Source organism: Ascaphus truei, chromosome 10, assembly GCF_040206685.1.
Source record: "Ascaphus truei isolate aAscTru1 chromosome 10, aAscTru1.hap1, whole genome shotgun sequence".
In the NCBI taxonomy this organism is placed as follows: Eukaryota; Metazoa; Chordata; class Amphibia; order Anura; family Ascaphidae; genus Ascaphus; species Ascaphus truei.
The window spans coordinates 34,999,391-35,022,222 of record NC_134492.1 but is presented as its reverse complement, the minus strand read 5'-3'; the positions used below and the strand labels follow the sequence as shown (position 1 = coordinate 35,022,222).

The following is a 22,832-nucleotide window of genomic DNA, read 5'->3' as shown; positions in this document are numbered from 1 at the left end:
AATTTTTTCTGAAGAAAGTGAAAATTGCAGCTGGCAATTGCTGAGTGTAAAGTCTGCCCCGTCGGGAATGAAAGGATTGCTGTGCTGTGTAAAGATAACGCCATAAGCAAGTGCTGAGCAGATGTGAAGAGTGCAGAAAGAAGGCTGCATAAAGAACGTGTCTCCCTGGAGAAGCGTACACAAGCAGAGCAAAACTGCGAAGCCAGCTGCAAGAGTTTCGTGTGAGTCTGCAAGAGGCCAAGGTGAAACAGGCGGATGCTGAGCAGATGCGGCGAGTGCTACAGAAGGAAAGTTTCCAGGCTTCACACAAAGTACAAGTGCTACAGGAGCGTCTGAGTACCCAGTGTGTCCCCATAGAGCAGCATGAGGAGCTGAAGGCCATGCTGAGCATCACCAGAGCATCGCTGGAGGCGGAGTTTAGATGCCAGGTGACTCTGTATGAGATTGAGAGAATGTCCAGAAACTGGAGCAAGAGCTGAAGAAGCAGAGAGGCGGCTCCATCCCCATGAGTCAGTACGCCAAGGAGAAAGAGGCCTGGAAAACAGGAGCAGCGATCCTAGTGACAAAAACTGCAGAGCTCCGGGATATGATGGAGGATAAGTGGAGGCAAACTCAGAGCAAGCACATTGAAGAGATGGAGGCCCTAAGAAGACAATTGCAAGATGTATTCAAGAAACAGCAGTTTCTCGCTGAAGCCCTAAACTTGCTGCAGGCTAGAAATGGAGAAAAGGAAACAGAGTTAAGCCGCGCCCTGAATCAGCTGACAGATGTGGAATCGTGACTCAACTCCACAGAAGCTGAACTAGCAGATGCACTAGGTGGGAAAAGAAATGTAGAAGGACAGCTTCACGACCTGAGAAAGGACCTGGAGACTGAGCAAGCTGGCCACAAGATGACAGAGAAACAAAAGCATGACCTGGGCAAGGAGCTTGAGGCTCTGAAGACTGAGCGGGACACTACGTTGGACTCTACTGCTGCCCAGTAGGAGGTTTCTCAGCTGATGTTGGAGAAAAACGTACTGGCCCGGCCCAAGCATCTGTATTCCATAGAAACTAATGCCTGTGAAGACAAGAGTACAGTGAGAGCTGGGGACACAGCTCAATTGAAAAACAAAATTGCAAAGTTTGAACCGCCTGAGCAAGTGAGGCACTCCAGGAAGCGTAACTGCAATACCTTTACAGTACTACAGTCTACTTTCCACAGGGCACGGAATGGGAAGGCCAAGTTGCAGTGTAGTAGCACAGTGGGAGTCCAGTCACACTGCAGTGCCCATGGGACCCAAAGTGTATTCCTTGCCATAAGGGCAGCCACTGTGAAGAGACAGTCGCGACTGGGATGGAAGTGTGTCCGTGATCGTAAGATGAGAAAGACCTCACAGATTGTCCAGCGACGCTCTCAACGGAGTAAGTTAAGGAGTCAAGACAGAAAGGCCCAAGCCTACAAGTCTGCTGACTGTAATAGAGAGGCGTCATGGGATGTACTTTGGGTTAGTAAGAATCACGCCTAAGTTAAAGTACTGAAGATAAATGGTGTGGAACCCAACACTGAAGGTACGCTGATGGCGAAAGGTCCAAAAGCCATCACCGCTAAAGCAGAGTTGCTGTCTTCACAAGAGAAGGCCAGTCACTGGCGAGTGTACGCAATGAGATGACCGGTCAAGGCTCTTCTACAGGGAAAGGGAGACTCTGAGCACAAGAGGAAGAAGACAGAGATGCATCTTCAGGATAGGCAGATCAAGGTCACAGAGTGGCATAGAGTCCTGGCAGAGAGAGCTAATAGACAGCAGGATGCTCAGAGGGACCTTTGCAAGGAGGGACACAACAAAAGCGAAGCTTCAACCTTAAACTCAAACTGGCACAAGACAAAGAGGTAGCGAGGTACCAGTCTGCAGGCCCAGAAGGCCTAGTACTTGCCCCGAAGAAAAAAGTGTTGTTGGAAGGCAAGGAAAAAGAAAAGATGGGTGTCAGATGTCTCTAACAAAGAGACTGGTGCACGGGCCGCTCAAAGGACAATGTTTCGCTGGGGGGAGGGATATGTGATACCATCACTGTTCTCTAGGGGATTGAACAGTGCAGTAAGTGTGCTTTCCAGTCCATAGAGAGTTAATTCCTCAAAGAGAAGCCAGCAGCAGCTGCTAACTAATGGAGTTAATCGGCCTGGTCTGTGTGAACAAGGAAGTGGTTTAAAAGACAGACTGAAAGCTGCTATGCAGAGAGACTGTTTTCCCCAGAGAAGGGGGGAGATAGAAGTGCTCCCTAGCTGCTGAAGCTGGTACAGAGGACCTACAGAGGCGTTTCTCTGGGCTCAACGTGGGGCTGAGTTCCCCTAGAAAGGAAGGACGACAAGGCCATGCTGACTTGGGAACCAGCTTAGCTGGCCATCCAGTTAGCAAGGGCTAAAACTATGGTGTAGTCAGTTTTCCCTAAAAGGAATAGGTGTTATTTTTATGTTTTGATTTAAAGGGACGGTGGACCTGTTAGCATTTGATTTAAGGCAAAAGGTGACACATTGTGTGCTCATTTACATGTAATTTCCCAGAATCCCTTGCTGCAGTGGGAGCACTGTATGTTAGGCAGGGTTGCAGACCTGTCTAAGACATGTGAATGTGCTCATTGATATTTTTTATTGGCTATATGCTAGCGGTGGAGGTTTTTTGTTGCCTTTTTCACCCACCATAACTTAAAATGTATATGGTAAACCTACCCAGCCTCGAAATATTGCAAAGCAAGTATAAACCAACCTCACACTGATGATACCCATCAAGGTTGAAACATGTCTGTGAGTGGTTTGACTTGCTTTGCTAGTCCCATGCTGTGCTTAAAAGCTGAGTGAACGGCGATGCATTTGCTTAAATGGGCTCCATGTGAATGGATATTCCAGGCAAAAGGTGACACATTGTGTGCTCATTTGCATGTAATTTCCCAGAATCCCTTGCTGCAGTGTGAGCAATGTATGCTAGGTGATAATGGTTGAAAGGCAGGGTTGCAGACCTGTCTAAGACATGTGAATGCACAAGTGATATTCTTTATTGGCTATATATATTTATATATATAGAGACAAGAAAAGCCATGGCAGAAGAACCAATTAGCAAGGACATTGATTCACAACTTGGCACCAGCAAATCAGATCAAAAAATAAAAAGGGTGTTTAAAATGAACAGGCAGAATTAAGGTGTTTATCAAATCAAATCAAATAAGCTTTATTGACATGACGAAAGAACATTTCAGTATTGCCAAAGCATCAATAACATGGGGTAGGGTATAATGATTACACAATACATGGGTAACCGTTACACCTAGGGATGTCGGGGTTAGTGGGTGTCTCTCAGCCTGTGACAGGTGCTGATATAGTGTGCCGCCTGTTCTGCTGTGGTTTCATCTTCTCCTAGGAAGATCGCTATTTTTTGTTCTCTTCTATATTAATAAAGTTCTGGATACGAGCTGTGAGTTTCTTCAATTGGGCACTCCTCACTTCAGAATATTGTGTGCAGCGCAGTAATAATATAAATAATAATAATAATATTCTTGTATAGCTGCTAGTTTTACGTAGATCTTTACAGAAAAATTTGGCAGGCACAGGTCCCTGCCCCTTGGAGCTTACAATAGGAAGTGTGTTTCATCTTCTACCTCTCCTAGCTCCCATCGCTGACACAGTCTCATCTCCCGGGGCTTCCAGGCTGTGGGTACTCATTTTTTACTGGCACAAGTACCATTCCATCGGTGCTCTCTCCCTGGCTGTGTCCTGCACCTAGCAGATCCCTTTAAGGCTGCAGGGAGGGGGGTTGAGCTGGGGGTGAAAAGCTGTCTCTCAGGACAAAGGAAGGAATGTGAGAAGAAAAGAGTTAGTGGGGGGGCTAGCCACATGACACCTGGTGGGTCTCACAGACCTCAGGATTCACTGAATGCACAGAGGTCACATGCAGGGGCAGAGGTTACAGTAAATCATGATCAATAGCTGCTGGGAACTGGAGACTTGGGGGCTCTGTACACAAAACATGACATCAGGAGGTCTCGAGTTAACCCCTCGGTACCTAAATCACCCCAATTCCCAATAAGATAGACTCCAGAATTGGGGTAAAATGTCCACAGAATTTATTAAAACAACATAACCCAAATAGCAGTGCCCAAAAACCCACCAGATATACCAGCCAAGCAGTTCATGTACAATATACCACCATCCAAACCGGAAGGACATCACCAGACCAGCCACCTTAGCAAAGCCCAGCAACGCCTTCCCCCCTTATTTACACTGGATTAGTGATCCATCATTACCACGTGCAATCTGAACACTGCCCTCCGCAAGAGACCGGGCAATTTTACCACAAACATTTGCCTGGACCCCCACCGAACCCAGAGCTCTCTCTACCCTGTCCCGAAGACTCATATTAAAGATGTCTAGGGCAATGTCCGAAAGAAGAATGCCATCCTCCCTGTACAAACCCCGACTGCTCACCCCCCAAGTTCCTGTACTTCAAAGAGATTCCTCTCAGACTCCTGACAAAATCGGACACCCCATATTCATTTCCCACCGCTCTGACATCCCTTTCTCACTGCCAAACCTGCTTTGCAGTCCGCCCTGGCTAGATCGTTACCCCTCACAATAATTAACGCCGTGACCTCCTCATTGACAAGGTACGTATCACCTCCACCCCCGCAGGAACTTCCCTCCTCACTCTAGGCTTGGGAGATAAAGTGACTTGCCCAAAGAGCCGACACCGGGCATTGGACCAGGTCAACCTTCAAACTCAGTGTCAGAGTCAGTGTCTTTACTCACTGCGCCGCTCCTTCTCTCTGACGTGGCCGTCGCTCTGGGAAAACAATTTCCCAGGTCTGCTCAGAAATCGCGTGCTTGTCCGGCTCGTTCTCTGCGCGCCCTTTGTGCAGGCTGATTGAAAAACATGAATTTTGTTTTGGCGGTGCGCGGCGAAGCAGTATAATCATGGCCTTAACCACCCATGCTGCAGTGCAGTTTGGGGCCTTACTAAGTGCGCTGTCCCCACACGGGTTCGGGAACCCACTCTACTGCCTCAGATCTGCCATTACAGATTTTATTTGGCAAAACCCTTGGAGACACCACACTCATCAATTTCCCAGCTGCATTAGGCTGCGCTTATAGTGCCCGCGACGGCTTGGTTGCGATCGCTGGAAGTCATTTCAATTTGATTTTTCGAACGATCGCAGCCTGATGTCGCCGGCACTATAAGTGTAGACTTAATTAGCTGATGGTTCTGAGCTTCAATCACTGGCAGAAACGGGCACCGCTGGTTTTAATAGGTACAGGACCTGCTAACTAGGTACAGTTGGATGGTATGATATATGTTCATAGCAGTGTCTTAGGCTGAGTCCATAGAGACTGCAGCTGTGCGGAGGCTGAGGGAAAGCGAGTGCCTTCCCTGGCCTTACTACGCGCGCATCCAGGGGCGTTTCTATTGGCAGGCAAGTGATGTCATGGAGCTGGTTCGCCCTCATTGGGTAAACCGCTCACGTGACCGGCCCACCGCTCCCCTCAGCGCTGAAACTTATATTTTTCTGTCTGCTATGCCTCCGCACGCCTGTGGAAGCGTGCGCGAGCCCCTGCTAAAGCCGCTCTCATTGCGGCCGCAGGGGCTCACTGACAAGCGTGAGCGCGGGTCAGCGGCTAAGCGCTGATCATGCCCGCAGCCTTAGGCTAAGTCCCCGCTAGCGCTGATCGGGCTGCGCTTGCGGAGGGGACTTACATATATCTATATATGCATGTCCCCGCTCACACGGTGCTCGTGCGCGTGCACACACTCAGCCGCGATCGGCGCTTAGGTAAGCAAAAAAACTATACTTACCCACGCACTCAACTACCCGCAATGCCCCCTCCCCAGCGCGCGTACAAGCAGGACACCCGGCGCTCATGCTTGGAGCGCTCTCAGCGCCAGTGGGGACTTAGGCCGAGTCCATAGAAGGACAGGCCGCGCGGACGCTCCGCGCTGAGCCCCTGCATCCTCCATGAGGATGTCTTTAGAGGGGGCTCACGCGAGCGTCCGCAGGCGTGCTGAGGCGCTGGATTTTTCAGCCGACAGCCAAGCTGCTTTTCAGAACACTGTTGGCTGAAAACATCCAATCAGCGCGGAGCAGCGTCAACGTCACGGCGCCGTGACGTTGGTGCGTCGCGGGCGATTGGCCCAGCGACGTCACTGCCCCGCCTCCCTCAGTCTCCCCCCGCCTCCGATCGCGCCCGCTGGCTCGCCTGCATGGGCATGAAATCGCGCAGATTTCAGCAGGCGAGCCTCAGCGTCAGCGCGCCTCAGCCCTGCTACCCCCTCTATGGCCCCAGCCTTAGGCTGCGGTCCCAATAATGTCTGTGACACACGCGCCCGGCGGGGGGGTGGCGCGTGTCAGCGCTAACCGCGATCTGCGGTCTGACAGGGAGAGGGGAGCTTGCAACGGGAGGGGGCGTGGTCGGGGATTTGCGGGTGCGTGGCCATTACGTCACGCGGCTGGTTCGCCCTCATTGGGTGAACCGCCGGTGGGGGCGTGGCCACGCCTCCGTCGCTAGGAGTAAACTCAATTTCATTGAGTAGGGAAAAACCCTGCCGCACGGCGCGGCTGCACCTTCTGCGTGACGGTGCGTAGTGGGCCCAGCCCCATTGAGAGGCGGTGCTTACACGCACAGTGCACGCCGCGCCGTGCGCACAGGGTGTACTGGGACCACAGCCTTGGCACTTCCGCAGGCGTGCGGAGACGTATGGAATTTCAGCCGACAACCCAATTTTAGTTTTCCCGCTGAGGGAAGCGCAGGGCCGGTCACGTGACTGCCAGAAGCCAATGGCAGTCCGTGACGCGCTAGCCCCGCCTCCCGAAAGCCTCCCACCCGGCACACAAGCGCGCTCGCTGGCGCTCATGCAGGGACAAGAAAAAGCAGCAGAGCATGAGCGTCAGCGCTGCCCAGCGCTCTTCCCTGCACCATGTCCCAGGCCTTAGCCTTATTCTGCGCTTATAGTGCCGGCGACAGCGACGCTGATGTCACGCTACGGCTGCTGGAAAAATCAAATTGAAGTGACTTCCTGCGATTGCGCACTATAAGCGCACACGACGGCTTCAATACTATACTTTACGTGCCGCCTTATTCTGCATCAGGACAATGAAGAGGTTAACAATAATTCCCCAATATTTGTATGTGGAAAATGCATCACGATTTCACGTTTAACTCCTTCACACACGGAGCAGCCCAAGGGTCGTTGCAGTTTAACGAGCGACAGGAATCCCTTGTATCCTTTCACTGCGCATCCCCAACATGCGCGTCTCGTATACGATCACGTGAGGGCGGAGAACAGGCCGCCAGTTCCCCCCCGGAAGTGAGGTCACGGCGCGGTGGGTTACCCCCCTGTGACTGTGTGGCTGCAGGCGGCCTGGGTGTGAGAAGCTGGAGGAGGCCGCGGGGAGGGGCGGTAACGGTGCGGGTTCGGTGAATGAGTAAAGATGTCGATGGAGGATCCGTTCTTCGTTGTGAAAGGGTGAGAAAGACGGAGGAGTGGGTGATACATAGAGGCGTCCTGAGGGAGATGAGGCCCGTATATAGTATAACTATACAGGGGTGGGATATATATATATATATATATGTATGTATATATATATATATATATATATATGTATATGTGTATGTATATATATGTGTATGTATGTGGGGGGCTGTATATAGTGTGTGATAGATATGTATGTATGTATGTGTGTGTGTGTGTGTATATATATATATATATATATATACACACACTGTATATAGTGTATTATTTATTAATGTCACGTTTATACCTGCAGAGTGCGTGGATATAGATAGATATATATATATATCTATATATATATCTATATATATATCTATATATATATACATACACACACACACACACACACACACCTATTCTCTATCTCCCAAACAAAAAACTGAAAGCAGACAACTAAGTGAAGGATACCACAAAAGCCAATAATATCAAGCTATAAAATGTAGCTCCTGGTGGTGCTATAGGGTAACACATATTAGAAAATATAAAAAGATCCCCTTTCAAGGATTCTGGTTACTGCAAAATGTAAATCGCTTTATTAAATCCATACAAAAAAAATTGCTTACAAACAAAGACCCCATCATATCTTAAGAACCTCGTACAGAATACACGGTGAACTTACACAATAATGAAGGTATTCCTTTAAAAATATACTATATTAGTAATGAATCAAAAACCTCACTGATCAGAAAGAATGTGGGATGTTGATTAAAATAAAGTATGAATCACCCAGACCGGCCTGTCAAAAAGGTGTTGTGTACTGCAGATCGTAATGGTGAAACAGAAACTGCCGGATTAATTATACCTTTTCTTGGTAATATGACAAGGAATAAGCTCACAAAAATGAGTTTGCAAATATCTTGTAAATATATCTTGCAAGTATCAGTGGGTAACAAAGTATTCATGGTGAATTGTTCCAAAAGAAAGCCAAGCTCAATATACTTGGCACAGTCCCTATCTACTTGTCAAAAAAATGAAGTAAGAAAGATGAGCCAAGCAAATAACAATTTCTTTATATTTTCTAGTATATATTTACAATTATGTAGTATGACGTGAAGAGTGGGCCTGCATATAGTATTATAGAGTATGGGGTGTGGAAGTGGATGGGCCTGTGTATGGTATTATACTGTATATTAAGTGGTGTGTGAGGAGGCCCTGTATATAGTGTTCTAAAGATGGGGATGTGAAGTGAGAGTCTTTATATACCAGTGTGTACGCATACAGGGCCTGTATATAGTGATGACCATGATGTGGTGTGAGGGAAGGGCCTGTATATAGTGTGCAAGGGGCAGGCTATGTTTACTACTATAATATAGTATGGGATGTGAGAGGAGTGGGCCTGTATATTGTAATATATTATGGGGGAGGCTGTATATAGTTGTATTGAGTGAGAGGGCCTGTGCTGTGCCTGTGTATGTAAGGGGAAGACCTATATTTACAACTATATAGTATGGGGTGTGAGGAGAGGGCCTGTTTATAGTATGGGGTATAAGAAGAGGAAGGCCTGTACATGAAAACGAGAGGTAAAACATTTTATAAATAAATACATGTGTGAGGCGATGGCCTATATTCTATAGTATGGACTGTGTGAGGGAGGGTAGCAATGTAGAGGTATATGATTGTTAAGTTGGCTATGTTTGTATATAGGGTGCTTTGGGTTTAAGGGTAAAGAGTCATTTATAGAGAATTATCATATTTTACAGCCTAACACAATACATAAATGGCAACATTCCAAGATTTAATGTAGTGATTTAGGTGCATTTGGGCCCAAAAATTGCATTTTAATGGGCAATTGCTGATTTTTAGTGAGACTATTACAGTCTGAGAGTACAGAACAAATGCTGATTTTTAGTGAGACTATTACAGTCTGAGAGTACAGAACTTAAAAATCAATGAGACTGACCGTAAATAAGATGAAAGGTCTGTATAGTAGCTGTCAAAGATGTGTGGTACAGGTATGACAGAGCAGTAATGCATGCAGAATGCAAAAAAGCACTTCTAAATGAGGCCTATAATCTAATGCCAATGAGAACAAGGTATATTGCAGGAAAGGTTGATGAGTGAGTTATTCTGGGATCTTGGATGCTGCAGTGCATGACAAGTCCCCTAGCAGGGACAGGGTCAATATTCATATTGGTGGGATCATTTGCAGTGAGACACGGTCGGGGTCTGATATTGGCTGTTCCTTCCCTTGCAGGGAGGTGCAGAAGGCGGTGAACACAGCACAGGGATTATTTCAGCGATGGACGGACCTCCTGCAGGACCCCTCCAGTGCCACGCGAGAGGAGTTGGACTGGACAACCAACGAGCTGCGAAACAACCTGAGAAGCATAGAGTGGGACCTAGAGGACCTCGACGAGACCATCAATATCCTTTCTTAGTTGGGCTTCATGTAAAGTGTATATACACGGTTCCATAGTCGTTTTTTGGAGAGTTGGGCTGCTATCTTTTTTTTCCATGCCTGGCTCCCTTTCTTACCCCTCTGCCATGTTTGTGAGGCTCGCTGCCCTGGTGCTCAGCAAGCGTAAGGTTCCAATGCCATCATAGGGTCACCTGTATGATGTCATATCCTGGTGACACTGTGTCCATGGGAAAACCAGTGTGTGGTGGGGAAATCCACTTGCTGTATGGAAATTAGCAAAAACAATAGTGTGTATGTAATGTAGCAGAAAAATAATGGCCAGATGGGTGCCTAAATCTCGGTCGAAAGTGTCTTTCTGTTTAACAGCAGATGGGGGCAGTGATATAGTGCACATATAGGATCGTGCATCCCATGGTGTTTATATAGTGTTATGTGAGACACGGAGCGGGCTCTCTTTGATTAGAGTAATTGAGTGCTTTAGTTGGTACTAGGCCCTGTCCTTCACTACCCACAGCCACATTAGCTTTTCATTCTTTACAGTGAATTTGAAAACCTATGAATGCACATAAAACACAAAGGAGACATTAATCTGTTATCTGTGGAACTTGGAGGGGTTGGGAGTCCCCAAGGTTAAGTTTTGGATGCCTTGCTTTTAGTGCAGCAAAGCTGTTTCCTTCACTCCCGCTCACGTATTGTGGAATCCAATCCTCGCAAGTTCAGCCTGAATCCAGCCGAGATGAGGCAGAGGAAAGGCTTCATCAGCGATACACGTCAGTGTGTGAAGGTGAGGAGCATCACGGTTGACTTGCATGCACTACATTTAATATAAAAAAACGATCCATTCAGGTTCGCGATCCTGCAGATTTGCGTCTCAAAGAACAGAGAACTGGGATATATTTGTCTGAAGCAAGGTGCTGGTGTGTGTGTGTGTGTGTGTGTGTGTGTGTGTGTGTGTGTGTGTGTGTGTGTGTGTGTGTGTGTGTGTGTGTGTGTGTGTGTATGTATATATGTGTATATATGTGTATATATGTGTATATATGTGTATATATATGTATATATATATATATATATATATATATATTGGTTGACAAATCACCAAAAAATCTACTCGCCACACAAAAAAATCTACTCGCCACCTAGTACCAAACGTGTGCTGCTTGGGCCAATATTTACTCGCCCGGGGGTTAAATCCACTCGCCCGGGGCGAGCAAATGTATAGGTTTGTCGAACACTGTATATATATATATATATATATATATATATATTGTGTGTATGTGAATATACAGTATATATATATGTGTGTTTGTGTGTGTACACGCGTTTTATATTCTCACGCACATTTCTCTGTGTACACACACACGTGTGTGAATATAAAACGCTTCCTTGATAGCTCAGTTTTATTCTTTGACAACTCTATCTAATAAACATCACATTATATGCTAGTCATGGGTTTTATTGTCCATGAGGCAATTGATAGTGGGGGATTGTATAACGAAAACCCATACAAGGACGCTCTTTATTTGACTGAAAGAAGTAAGTCATTACCTGGGGGGCTCATATCTTCTAACAATGAGCCAAGATTTCACGCGCTACATCATTTACCAGTCATTTTTACATTTTAACCGATTATTTAAAAACAAAAACCCTCTTGTGTTTTTTCTGCACAGGAAATGAAGGATCAAATGACGAGCCCGTCTGTGCAGGCATTGGCTGAAAGAAAGAACCGGCAGGTGAGAGGCACAATACTCATCTACAATTTTCTGTCTGTGACGCCCTGGTCTCCTAGGGGAATTACAAGAGGTCACACAGAGTGGGAGGCGCTTGTGTTCACTAAACTGTTCCCATTGAGGGCTCAGGTTACCGCTTTCTGTGTTAAAGCTCAGTAGCTGTGTGGGAGTCCCAGTCCTGTGAAGTGGTATAGACAGTGCTCTGTGTCTGCCGCTGATCCCACGGGGAATAAAACTCCCCATTGTCATGTTATTTTATAGTCTGGTACCTGGTTTAAAAGTGCACTTGTCGACGTTTGAGAGTTAGTTAATTGAAAACACTGCCGTGTAATAACTGCATTACAATATTTAAAGGGCCTGTCCTAGAGCACAGCGAAATATATAGTGATATATTTGAAGTGATATATTTAAAAAATATATATTTAAAAAAATAGATACATTTTACGGTGAAAATAAAAACTTTAATTCTTCATGGGGCACAGAAAACTCTTGCATTTTGCTAAGCAAGTAGTGTTTACACAATTAGTTCTACAAACCTAAATATTATGATCACAAAAAATATACGCACTATGTATGTGTGTGTATATCCAGGTATACGTGTAACTATTTGTTAGAATTTATTTAACCAAGGAAAATGGTGGTGGTGACTGCTAGGAGTGAGGAGGAATCTTGATGAAACATTTCTTGTTAAATGGCAGCATTGTGTATTGCATATACTGAAAATATTTTACATCAAATCTGCTTTCTCGGTTTATTCCTGTTCGCACCATTTTTGCGAAACCCTCTAGTTATGGCACTTTGAAAACATAGATTACGTTTACTTTGCAAATCAAACAAATCCTACACTTACAAACTACAATACAGCACGGTCTGCCTTGAGCTGAAGATGTGAAAGCAAATGGGCCTCTAATCAATTCAGTATCCGGGTCAGCAAAGCATTGCTGCGACAAGCAATAAAGAGGATAAGGTGCTGCCAAGATCATCAAATGTGTGCTTAAGTTAACATTGTGTCTGCTTTCAGGCTCTCCTAGGAGAGGGGACGAGACAGGGCTGGAACCCTGAAGCAGAGAAATACAAAGGCTTGGACCATGAACTCCAGACCGCAAACTCCCAGTACATGGAAGGGCAAGTTGTACAACAGCAGGTAAAGTTGGTGTGCATGTGAGGGGCATGGTCACTGACAGGGAGTACTCTGTTTGACACATCCCTCTTCCTCCAGCTGATTATGGAGCAGCAAGATGGGGAGTTGGAGCTGGTGTCTGGAAGCATTGGCGTCTTGAAGAACATGTCCCAACGTATAGGCAGTGAGCTGGATGAACAGGCAGTGTGAGTGTCCAGGTTACTAGACAGCAAATTGGAGATTGACATTAACAAATGTGTTAAACCTATAACCTCAAACAGACATTTGATGTTGTACAAAGTGGACGTTGCTCTGGTGTCCAGTCCTAATTTAAGGTATTGAGTTTACCTACTGTTGGCTTATTTTTTATTATAAGGGCACATCTGAGCTTCTCTAGTTTACAGAAGCTTGTGTTAGGACGATTTTTTTAATTCTCGAACTCGGCGGTCAGTCGATTCAATGACATTATATAGATTAAATGACAGGACAGGGACAGCAACTCTGATTGAAATAACATGTTTAATTCTGCCTGTCCCCCCCCCCCCCTTCTTCTGCAGGATGCTGGATGACTTCTCCCATGAATTAGACACCACACAGTCTCGCATGGATAATGTTCTCAAGAAACTGGCAAAGGTGTCTCACATGACCAGCGGTGAGTAAGAAGGTGATGCAGGGGGAGCAGTGTAAGGGAGGATTGAGACAGGCTTGTTGGGGTTCGGAACGCTTGTGGAGGAGGTGGGAGAAAGTGCTGGTCTCAGACTAGGCTGGAAACAGGAGGGAGGTCACAAATGCACAAGTAGGTTAGAAAGATTGAGGGCCTCTGCATTTCTCTGAGCCTCGTGGCAATTGCGCAGTTTTAAATAGGCAATCCCACATAGCATTCAAATAACGGATCCATTGAATCGTCTTCCTTAGAGAGATTTAATAACCCCTGATGTAAACGTTGTCCTTATTTGTTTCTTATGTAAAACTAGTATTTTATTTTTTTCCCCCTTTGGTCTATTTTTAATTCTAGTGTTATCTGGTAAATATTGTGTTCTCTCATTAATCTGCCATCATTATCCAAACAAAGCTACACTGGGAAAGTCTGGATCAACTAATAACTTGTACATATAACACTAGAAAAATTGTAAAAAAAAAAAAAAAAGCCTCAAACGTTTGGTTACTGCGACGTCATTACAAGTTAAAAATCTTAATAGGAAATTCTTTTCTGGTTTGTTTTATGGTCTCTCTTACATACATTTAATCTACTGAACATGTACCTTCTGTTAGGTCACTTTGATCTTGGGAGATACTGCCTGAATAATCCCTCTGCTGCCAGAGTAGTGAGCAATGCATTGTTGACCCTTCTGACGTGCAAAGAGTAAAAGTGACTACTGTGTTTGGTTCTTGGTGTCTGCTCCTGGTGACTTTTTTTTAAAAGCCTATTCAAATATAGAAATCTATGTACGCCACTCCGTGCTGTGTTGTAATATCCCTTATCTGGCAGGTGCTCTCATCACGGGGACCCCTTGCTACTGACTTGGATATCACAATATATATATAAATACAGATGGATTACTTCAGTCTTTAGCCAATTATTATTTAGCGCAGCGGTGACCAACTCCTGTCCTCAATGGCCACCAACAGGTCAGATGACTCAGTCGTTGACTGAGCCACCTGTGCTGGAGCAGGGATATTCCTAATACTTGGCCTGTTGGTGGCCCTTGAGGACTGCAGTTGACCACCCCTGATTTTAGCCTTTCATGAAGTCCAACGTTTTGGCTGCCTTCAAACCACTTTTGTCAAGGCAAATGGCATGACCATTTTCCATCTCTGTTCTTTCGTTTTTTGATATGTTTGTAAGGTCTTTGTTATGAGTATTGGGTGTGAGTACACTTTGAGGGGCTGTATCATATTCACCTGTCAGCATGATGATAACACAAGTGTTCTCGTGTCCTCTGCAGATCGCCGGCAGTGGTGTGCCATCATTGTGCTGCTTGCACTGCTTTTGGTGGTGCTGATCCTGTTCTTTACACTGTAACACAGAAAGCTGAATATCATCTGGAACATCATATGACACTTTGGATGGTATCACAGTGACACAGGCTGTTGTGACGTGTGAAGTGTCATTGCTGTGACAAGGCATCTGATGAGGGCTGGTGATGCTATGACTTAGCCATAGTGTCACACATTGCTCAGAACGTTGTAGAGTCCCCTTTGCTGGGATATTTACTATATGCAGCGTGCTGTCTACACCTACACAGACTTTCTCCATTAACCCCTTTGCTTATTGCCAAAGGGGAATACTTACTGGATTATTGCTGCTGTATTTTCTGTCACTATTTGCCTCTATTTGCTGTGACCTCCAAAGAGAAGTGACATGTTGAACCTGCATAACCACTGGACCGTGATTGGAGAAGACCACTGACTTGTCGCATGCAGTGTGCAGCTTTTATAGGGCACTTTAAATGGCGTGTGGCATGGTTGTGCTGCACCTACTACAGCAGCCTTGCCGATAGGATTCGAATTCGTAGGAGCCCATTGGAAAAAACGAGTGGCCCACACCTACTTTTGCAAGAGGTATACAGTAGAGACTTGTCTAGATGTTCTAGTCACCCAGTAATGTAATTTAGTCCCCCGGCCCACTGGCTTTTTGCAAGGCTGCACTACATTTTGCCAGGACATTTAACACTCCCCTTCCTAAAGTATTCCCACTACTATATTTTTAATCAGATTATTTGTGGCAAGGAGAGAAAAAAAAAGAAAAACTCAGCTCTGGGTGGGCTTATAGTATTGAGAATTGGGCTGTGTAATTAGCAGACACGAGCAGTGACTCAACCTAGCAGTATAATGCAGTCCTTTCCTCATACGTTACTGATTTGCATGGCTGGGAGGCTGCTCATGATGTAATTATACAGCTGAAAGGGATGGAAATTAGTCAAAACAATAGATCACTGGAACAGTGCTACAGATGTACAGTAGCAGGCTTTACAGATGTAGTACGTGTTGCCACTCTTTCCAATGGCGACGTGTCTTCAATAATGCGGTTGTGTTAACGAAAGGAACACTTACTACATCTGTACATCTAAGAATTCTACGCCTTCCTTTAAAACCTGGCCCTTGTCATTGCAGATCCAGGGATTGTGTTATATAAGGGAGTGACTCCTACGTGTGAACTTTATAAAGTTTTTTTTTTAAGGATATTCTTATTGATGTTGGATTTGTGAATAGATGTCTTTTCTTGTTAATGGATTGTGTCTGTGTGAACACTACTGAATCTGTACTGTGTGTGTTTTTATAATAGCCGGGGCTCTGATTGTGTTGTAATGTCCTGAGCTCCTGTGTCTTTATGTGCTGATGTCCTCTCTGTCTGCAGCACCCTTCTCTGTATATGTTGCCGTGATCTATCTCTGCAGCTTGTCTTGTATGGGATGTTCTTGGTTTATTTTGTTTTACAATATACGGTCAGATCCTGTTTTATTGAACCAAAAAAAAGTAATTGTATTCCGAACATTGTAATGCTGGATACTCGGATGGAAATCTACCAGCAGCAACTATGTAAACATGGATTCTATTCACTGGACATTGTTTGGGACATTAAGCTATAGTGCGGTGGGCGACATGCATCTGAGACCCAAAAGCAAAGCAGAGGTACCAGCCCATTGTGAGGTTGGCCTCTTGTTTCTGCATAATTTATTTGTTTTATGTTTGAGTTCATTATTGAACAACGGTTACTCTGCTGCATTATAACACAACTACTAATGTGTTATTGAGGTTCCCATGAGCTAGACCGACTTCTCCACATCGCAGCATGCACAGGACAACTGTATATGAGCAACATTATTACCAATCGGTTTAACCGGAGACACAGCTGCCACTCCCTCCCAATGTCTCTGGACTTTCCCAACAGTTTGTGTGATTATGACCTCCCTTTAAAGCAGCAATCGCCTCCAGGGGCCTATAGGAGTTTAACTCTGGGGTGGCCAACTCCAGTTCTCAAGGGCCACCAACAGGCCAGGTTTTCAGGATATCCCTGCTTTAGCACAGGTGGCTCAGCCAATGGCTTTCACCTGTGCTGAGGCAGGGATATCCTGAAAACCTGGCCTGTTGGTGGCCCTTGAGAACTGGAGTTGGCCACCCCCGAGTTAAACTCCTATAATGTTAGTATGTTGTCCCCTGACCACGTCCTTTTCTTAGGTGGGGGAAACAATAAAATGTTTTTCTAGTGTAAAAAATTATGATCGTCTTAATTGCAAACTTGTGAGGTTACCCGGTAACCTGTAGAATCCAGGGTGCTCTGTGACTAACTTTATTGTAGCCTCACAAACACTTTGTGCAGGATGTGTGTTTGAAATATTAAGTATCAGATTAAAAAAAGAAATAGCTTTTTGAAGATCAAAGAGAGATCTCTTAAAGTATGTTTTTAAAAATAAATAAATAATAATGCACAAAAATGGTGATCAGTGCGTACTAATGCTTTTAATAAAACAGAAACGTTCATTATATATTTTCCATCTTGTCCATAATTTCCCATAAAAGCTGTCCAAAATTCTTCAAATAAAACAGAGTACATTTTCTTATTTGATGTTTGACAGCTAGATTTATTTACATACAGTGGCAGTAATGTACAATGCTTAAGAATGCGAGTGAAATAAGAAATGAGATTCCCTCACCTGAAGGAGCTTACAATCTAAATGGATAGGACTTCAGAGGCTGTACTGATATCATGCAAGAAGAGCCACAGCTTGAGAAGATGCAGGCTTTTAAATCTGCATACTTGAGCCAGTGGCATGCAGCCAGGGATAATTTGCATATGGAATTCCTGGCATATCAGTGACCTTTGAGGATTGCATTAGAACAGCGTAAGCGTATTGTATGTCTTTATTTATATAGCGCCAAAAGTGTACTCGGTGCTTCACAAAGAATACAGTACAGGGAATTATAATACAATAAGTGCAGCAAAATCGGCCAATAGAAAAGGAAATCCCTGCCCCAAAGAGCTTACAATCTAAGCCTATGCATTAAATGCCAAAATTATATAAGTAAAATGTCTCGGAACACTTCCTTTTTGCGTATACTTTCAGCACCCCGGAGATGAGTCAGCAATATCTAGGGTGAATGTATCTTCAGATTCTCAGAGACCAAACCATGCAGTCCTTGGCACAGTCTGTCCTCTCCAAACTGCAGTGTACGCAACTCCACAATTGCAAGCATTTTGGTGCAGTAAGTCCGGGGTGTGGAAAGTTTCCCCCTGCGCCCCCTTGCATGCTTCCCCCCACGCCCTGCTCGCACCGCCCTCTTATCTTGGCTCCGGCGTCAAATGACGCCGCGGGGTCATGTGACGCAACGGTGCATGGTAACATGTCACGTGATCCCCACATTGCCATGACGACACGTTACTGTTAGCCATGGTAAGCGAGTTACAGAGGCCTCATGCGGCCCCTCTGGCATCTAATTTAAATGCCTTGGGCAAGAGCGTGGGACTTCTGTAAACGCCGCGTCCCCCCCTGGAAAATCTCGTACCTCCCAGTTTGCACACCCCTGGAGTAAATGATACACCCCACACAAGCCAGGTATCACACCTGCAAACCATGGATTTGCGTGGTTTAATAATGAGCGAATAGGCGTGCCTATTAGTTTTATGAAGGGGTATGCTAATATCCTGTTGGGTTTGTGGATTGGAGTTTCTTGCACTTGGCCTGGAGGGAATGATATCAAACAGTGCATCTGGCCCAGAGCAGCATAATGGAGGCCATTGTGCAGGCAGCTGACATTTGTACGAATTGGACAGACCTTGGATTTCAGTGCTTGAAATTGACAGGACACCGGTTGCATTATGTGCTGAGCCGCCTGAGTCCTGGGAAAAGGGTGGGGCGTGTGTATGTTATAATGTGCTAATCCTTTACAGGGGGAGGGGAGAGGCGCAAACTGATGTGTGGGCCTTTCATTGTGCTTTGTCTCTGTGGGTGTGCGGAGTCTGCAGATTTTTGGAGGAGTCGTGATCTGTGTTTGTTTTATAGTGTGCTATGCTTTTGTGGGGGAGGGGTAACTCCTATATCTCCAGGAGAGCTTGGTATGTGTCATATAATGTGGTAAGCCTGTGGTTTGGTGGGGGGAAGGCGCATTCTCGGCCTGTGTGTGGGCTTTGATTGTTGCTGGGGTCTCAGCCAGTGAGAGGGGGCTTATAGATGTAGGAGGGGAGCTGTAGAGTTGTGCGGAATAATATGCTAAGATTGTAAAGGATGCACGTTTCCTGTGGAGGAGGCGTAATTGTGCTATTTCGTGGGATATGAGAAGTGCTATGGTGGGTCTAGGAATATGCAAACAAATCGATTTACAAAAACTAAAGATCCGTGAATATGACAAAACAAAAATATATTTTTGTAACAGCGGAGATTTCAGGGGTACCTGGGTGGGGGAGGCCCCTCCAGCAGTGAAGGGGTTTTAGTTTACTAAGGGTCTACATATCTCCTGCTCAGGACCCTCCTATGAGGGGTTCTTTTTGACTCACAAAATGTTAAAGGTGTTTTTGAGTTAAGAGTGTGAAGGGATTTAATGGAGAAGGTTAGTAGCAAAGTGTTTTGTTCCATGTGGGTGGTCTAACCTGCAGAAGCGCAGACGCTGCCCTGGCTGGAAACCTTCAGCGCTACAGTACAGGCTGCTGTTCTCATTCTACCCTGCGACAGATCTGCAAGTATTAACTCTTCCTGCAGGAGCCCAGCTATGCTGCCCAATCTATCACTGCGAGACACTATCGTTTCATCCCTTCCCTGCTGTAGATCAGTGCAGCATTGGCTTCTATTCATCACTGCTAGAGACCTTCAGACCACTGCTCAATCCATCACTTCTTTGCAGACCTTCAGAGCATTCTTGAATCCATAATCACTACAACCCTGCCGAGCCTTCATGCACAAACACCTTTTCTGTCACGAGTCCAGCAACCCCATTCACTGCTAGAAATCAGCATGCTGGCTTCATCCCTTCCCTGCAAGAGAGTCGCACACCATCACGGCATCAATCTGCTTCAGCGCAGATCGGGTATATTTATACCCTTCATGTGGGAGCCTTGCAGCTCACGTTCATTAAACCAATGCCTACTAGAGCACAGCGGAACATTACTAATATTTACCTGTTTCATACTGGAAACTAGCAGAAGCGTCCTTCATACAATCCCCACCACTGCTACATGTCATTGTTTTACGGCTGACAAGCTGGCTATCCCTCATGTTATCCATGCTCCTGGCTTCAGCCACGTAGCTGTGTGTGTGTGTGTGTGTGTTTTTTTTAAGCCTTTGAGCCATGTATATTCTGCAAGGATCCAATGAGATGATGGGTAAGCAAGCCTGGGGAATGAAGTGACAGGAGGAGGAGGGGGGGAATCAGACACGCTGCCCTCCCCTATGTCTGCATTCACAGCTGAGCTCAGCCTCTCTCCTTCCCCCTCCCACAGAGTTACATTATGTGTGTCCTGTCCTCAGAGAGTTGCAGTCTGAGGACACCTGGGCTCATTAGCAACACAAACTCCCTGCGGGGACACCAGACAGAAGGTTCCTGTTTGCTGGGAGTGGGACACTGGGAAAACAGCAGCAGTATGCACCCCCCCCGGGGGGGAGCCCAAGAGGTAGAAATGATCGCTTTTTAACACCTTTGTGGCCAGAGCGAACCTTTTTTGATAGCAAAAATGTCAAGGCAGCTGTGTTCCGTTAAAAAAACAAAAAACCCCAGGAAACCTACATATTACCCCACAGTTATTTTCAGATTAATAAAGAAATATATATATATATATAAATATATATAAATATTACCGGAGTGCTAAAAAAAAGGGAAGTTGAAAATCACTGCGGATTGACAAAAAAAAAGGCTTGTAATACAGTAACACCAAGCACAATGCAGAACCCTTTTTTTTTGTTTCGTGTTTATTCCTGATTAAATTGGTTGTGAAAACTTTCAGCAGTCCCCCCCTCTCCCCCCCCCCCCCTCTTCTGTCTATTTCAAACGATATTTTTGGGGGTTATTACAATGGCTGCCAGTGTTTATTTTTTTTAAAAGAACAGTATTTTTTCTAAATCAGCCCTGCTCTTCAATGTTATGAATGCCTAGCAGCATACATTGGATTTCTGCTGTATTTATTCTGTTTCTGCTGTGATTGAAGCATCAATGTATTAAGCCTTCAACCATGTCTTGAATTATGAATGGTACATTAGAAAGAGCAGAGGAAGTGTTACATGACCGAGGACTTTCACTCGGCTGCTACTCCAATATATGTTGGCACATTGGCTAAGGCAAGGGTGCCCAACGCCAGTCCTCAAGCTTCCCCCACCCCAACAGGCCCGGCTTTCTGGATATCCCTGCTTCAGCACAGGTGCCTCATTCAGAGGCTCAATCGAAGACAGGCTCTGATTGAGCCACCTGTGCTGAAGCTGGGATATCCTGAAAACCTGACCTGTTGGTGGCCCTTGAGGACTGGAGTTGGCCACACACCTGGCCTAAGGTTTAGCAATCTGTCTAAAAATATGACTGGATGTGAACCCTATTGAGACAAACAGGGGATTATGCGAGCACCACATTGAGCTCTGGAGAACAACACAAAGAAACTTTCAAGGGTTATAAACCACATCCTGTAGCCTCCTGCCCAATCAGATCTGGGACAGTTTAACCCACTGAAGTCTTGATGAGCCGGGCGGTCCATGCTTGGATCTCTGGGGCCACCAGTAGGCAAGGTTTTCAGGGTAACATAAATCTAAAACCAGAAAAAGATTGAGCGCAAATATCACTTATAGTAGGTAAATTAAGTGAAAATGAATATAAACAGCACTAACGCAGTGATAAAAATAGAAAAAAACAAATACAATCCTTGGGAGTAGTGCAGCTCAGTAGACACACGGCTCTCTTTTCCAAGAACCGGAGAGAAACAGGATCCAGAGCGCAAAATGTCCAGAGGGGTATATGGAATAAAAAAACAGCAAAAGAGAATATAGTGCAACACTGTTTTAAATTACAAACAGAGATGTAAAGCAAGCGTTGTGATCCCCCTGGATCAGAAACTGCGCACTTGAGCGGGTACAGGACGCCAAGGCGCATTCCTCTGATCCAGCCAACCGTGACTTCACTTCCAATGGGGGTGAGAGCAGGAACCCCAGCTGACGTCTCCACAATACAAGAACGTTCCACTCGGTCGCCCTATGCGTTTCACACACAGAGCGTCCTCAGGATCGGCTGGATCTGGAGGCGAGAGAGCGCCCTATGCATGCTGTGCTGTAGCCCCTCGAGTGCTCCGTTTCTGACCGAAGGTGGTCACAATGCTTGCTTTTCAGCTCTCTGACTATTACTTTTTAACCTCTTATTTTGTACAAAGCAATATTGAACTATGTATTTTGCTTTTTTCGTTTTCTGTATTGGGATTCCCCTTTAAACTCCGGATACCTACTGAAGTGTGCCAAGTCTCATCTAAAGTTGGTTTACAACCTCACTGCCTGAATATCTCACACACCACGTGCCTGAGATACCTTATACCTGTCCTACATTACAAGAAGTGATTTAAAACATTGTTGCACTATATTTTCTTGTGCTGTTTTTATTAGTCCATATATCCTTTGGGACATTTTGCGTTTCAGATCCTGTTTCTCTCCTAACATAGATCCTAAGCAATTTACGTAGAGTACTAGGTTAATTTAGATACATCTTAACTTGGCCTGTTTATGGGCCCTCGAAGACTAAAGTTGGACCACCCTGTATCTAATTAATTGTTCAGGTCTTGGAGAAATTGGGTTACACCAAAAGTGACAGGAAGTCTCATACATGCAGCTGTAACGCGTCTGCCCTGGTAGTTTCTCCTGTAGACCAATGTCCAAGGTTGATCAACACTGTGGGATGTAGGCCACAGCTATGCTAGTTGCACTGCATTCTGGGGCTGTCCACCAAACTAAAATGTGTTGATGTAGCTGCAGCACAGCAGTCATACATGACACTTGAGTAGGAAGGACTAATTAAAGAGCAAAGGAAACCACAAAAACGGGATATATATATATATATATATATATATATATATATATATATATAAAACGTTTACAAATACGTGGAAAGGACACTGCAGCCAAACACTCACCTTTTATTGCA

The 22,832-nt window shown here is 45.3% G+C and overlaps 1 protein-coding gene across 1 annotated transcript; it reads left to right on the top strand.

The window, feature by feature from the left end:
* Nucleotides 1-7,304: 7,304 nt before the first annotated feature.
* STX6 (syntaxin 6) lies at nt 7,305-17,296 on the top strand. Its single transcript, XM_075616536.1, has 8 exons — nt 7,305-7,483; nt 9,723-9,892; nt 10,577-10,671; nt 11,555-11,617; nt 12,636-12,758; nt 12,834-12,940; nt 13,292-13,386; nt 14,681-17,296. The coding sequence occupies exons 1-8, from the start codon at nt 7,449-7,451 to the stop codon at nt 14,755-14,757; spliced, it is 765 nt and encodes a 254-aa protein (XP_075472651.1). The 5' UTR covers nt 7,305-7,448; the 3' UTR covers nt 14,758-17,296.
* Nucleotides 17,297-22,832: the final 5,536 nt, after the last annotated feature.

Excerpts from the sequence above, each read along its gene's own strand:
- STX6 (XM_075616536.1), top strand. The coding sequence starts at position 7,449 with ATGTCGATGGAGGATCCGTTCTTCGTTGTGAAAGG. Across the intron at positions 11,618-12,635 it reads CTGAAAGAAAGAACCGGCAG|GCTCTCCTAGGAGAGGGGAC; the intron begins GTGAGAGGCACA and ends GTCTGCTTTCAG. Across the intron at positions 12,941-13,291 it reads GAGCTGGATGAACAGGCAGT|GATGCTGGATGACTTCTCCC; the intron begins GTGAGTGTCCAG and ends CTTCTTCTGCAG.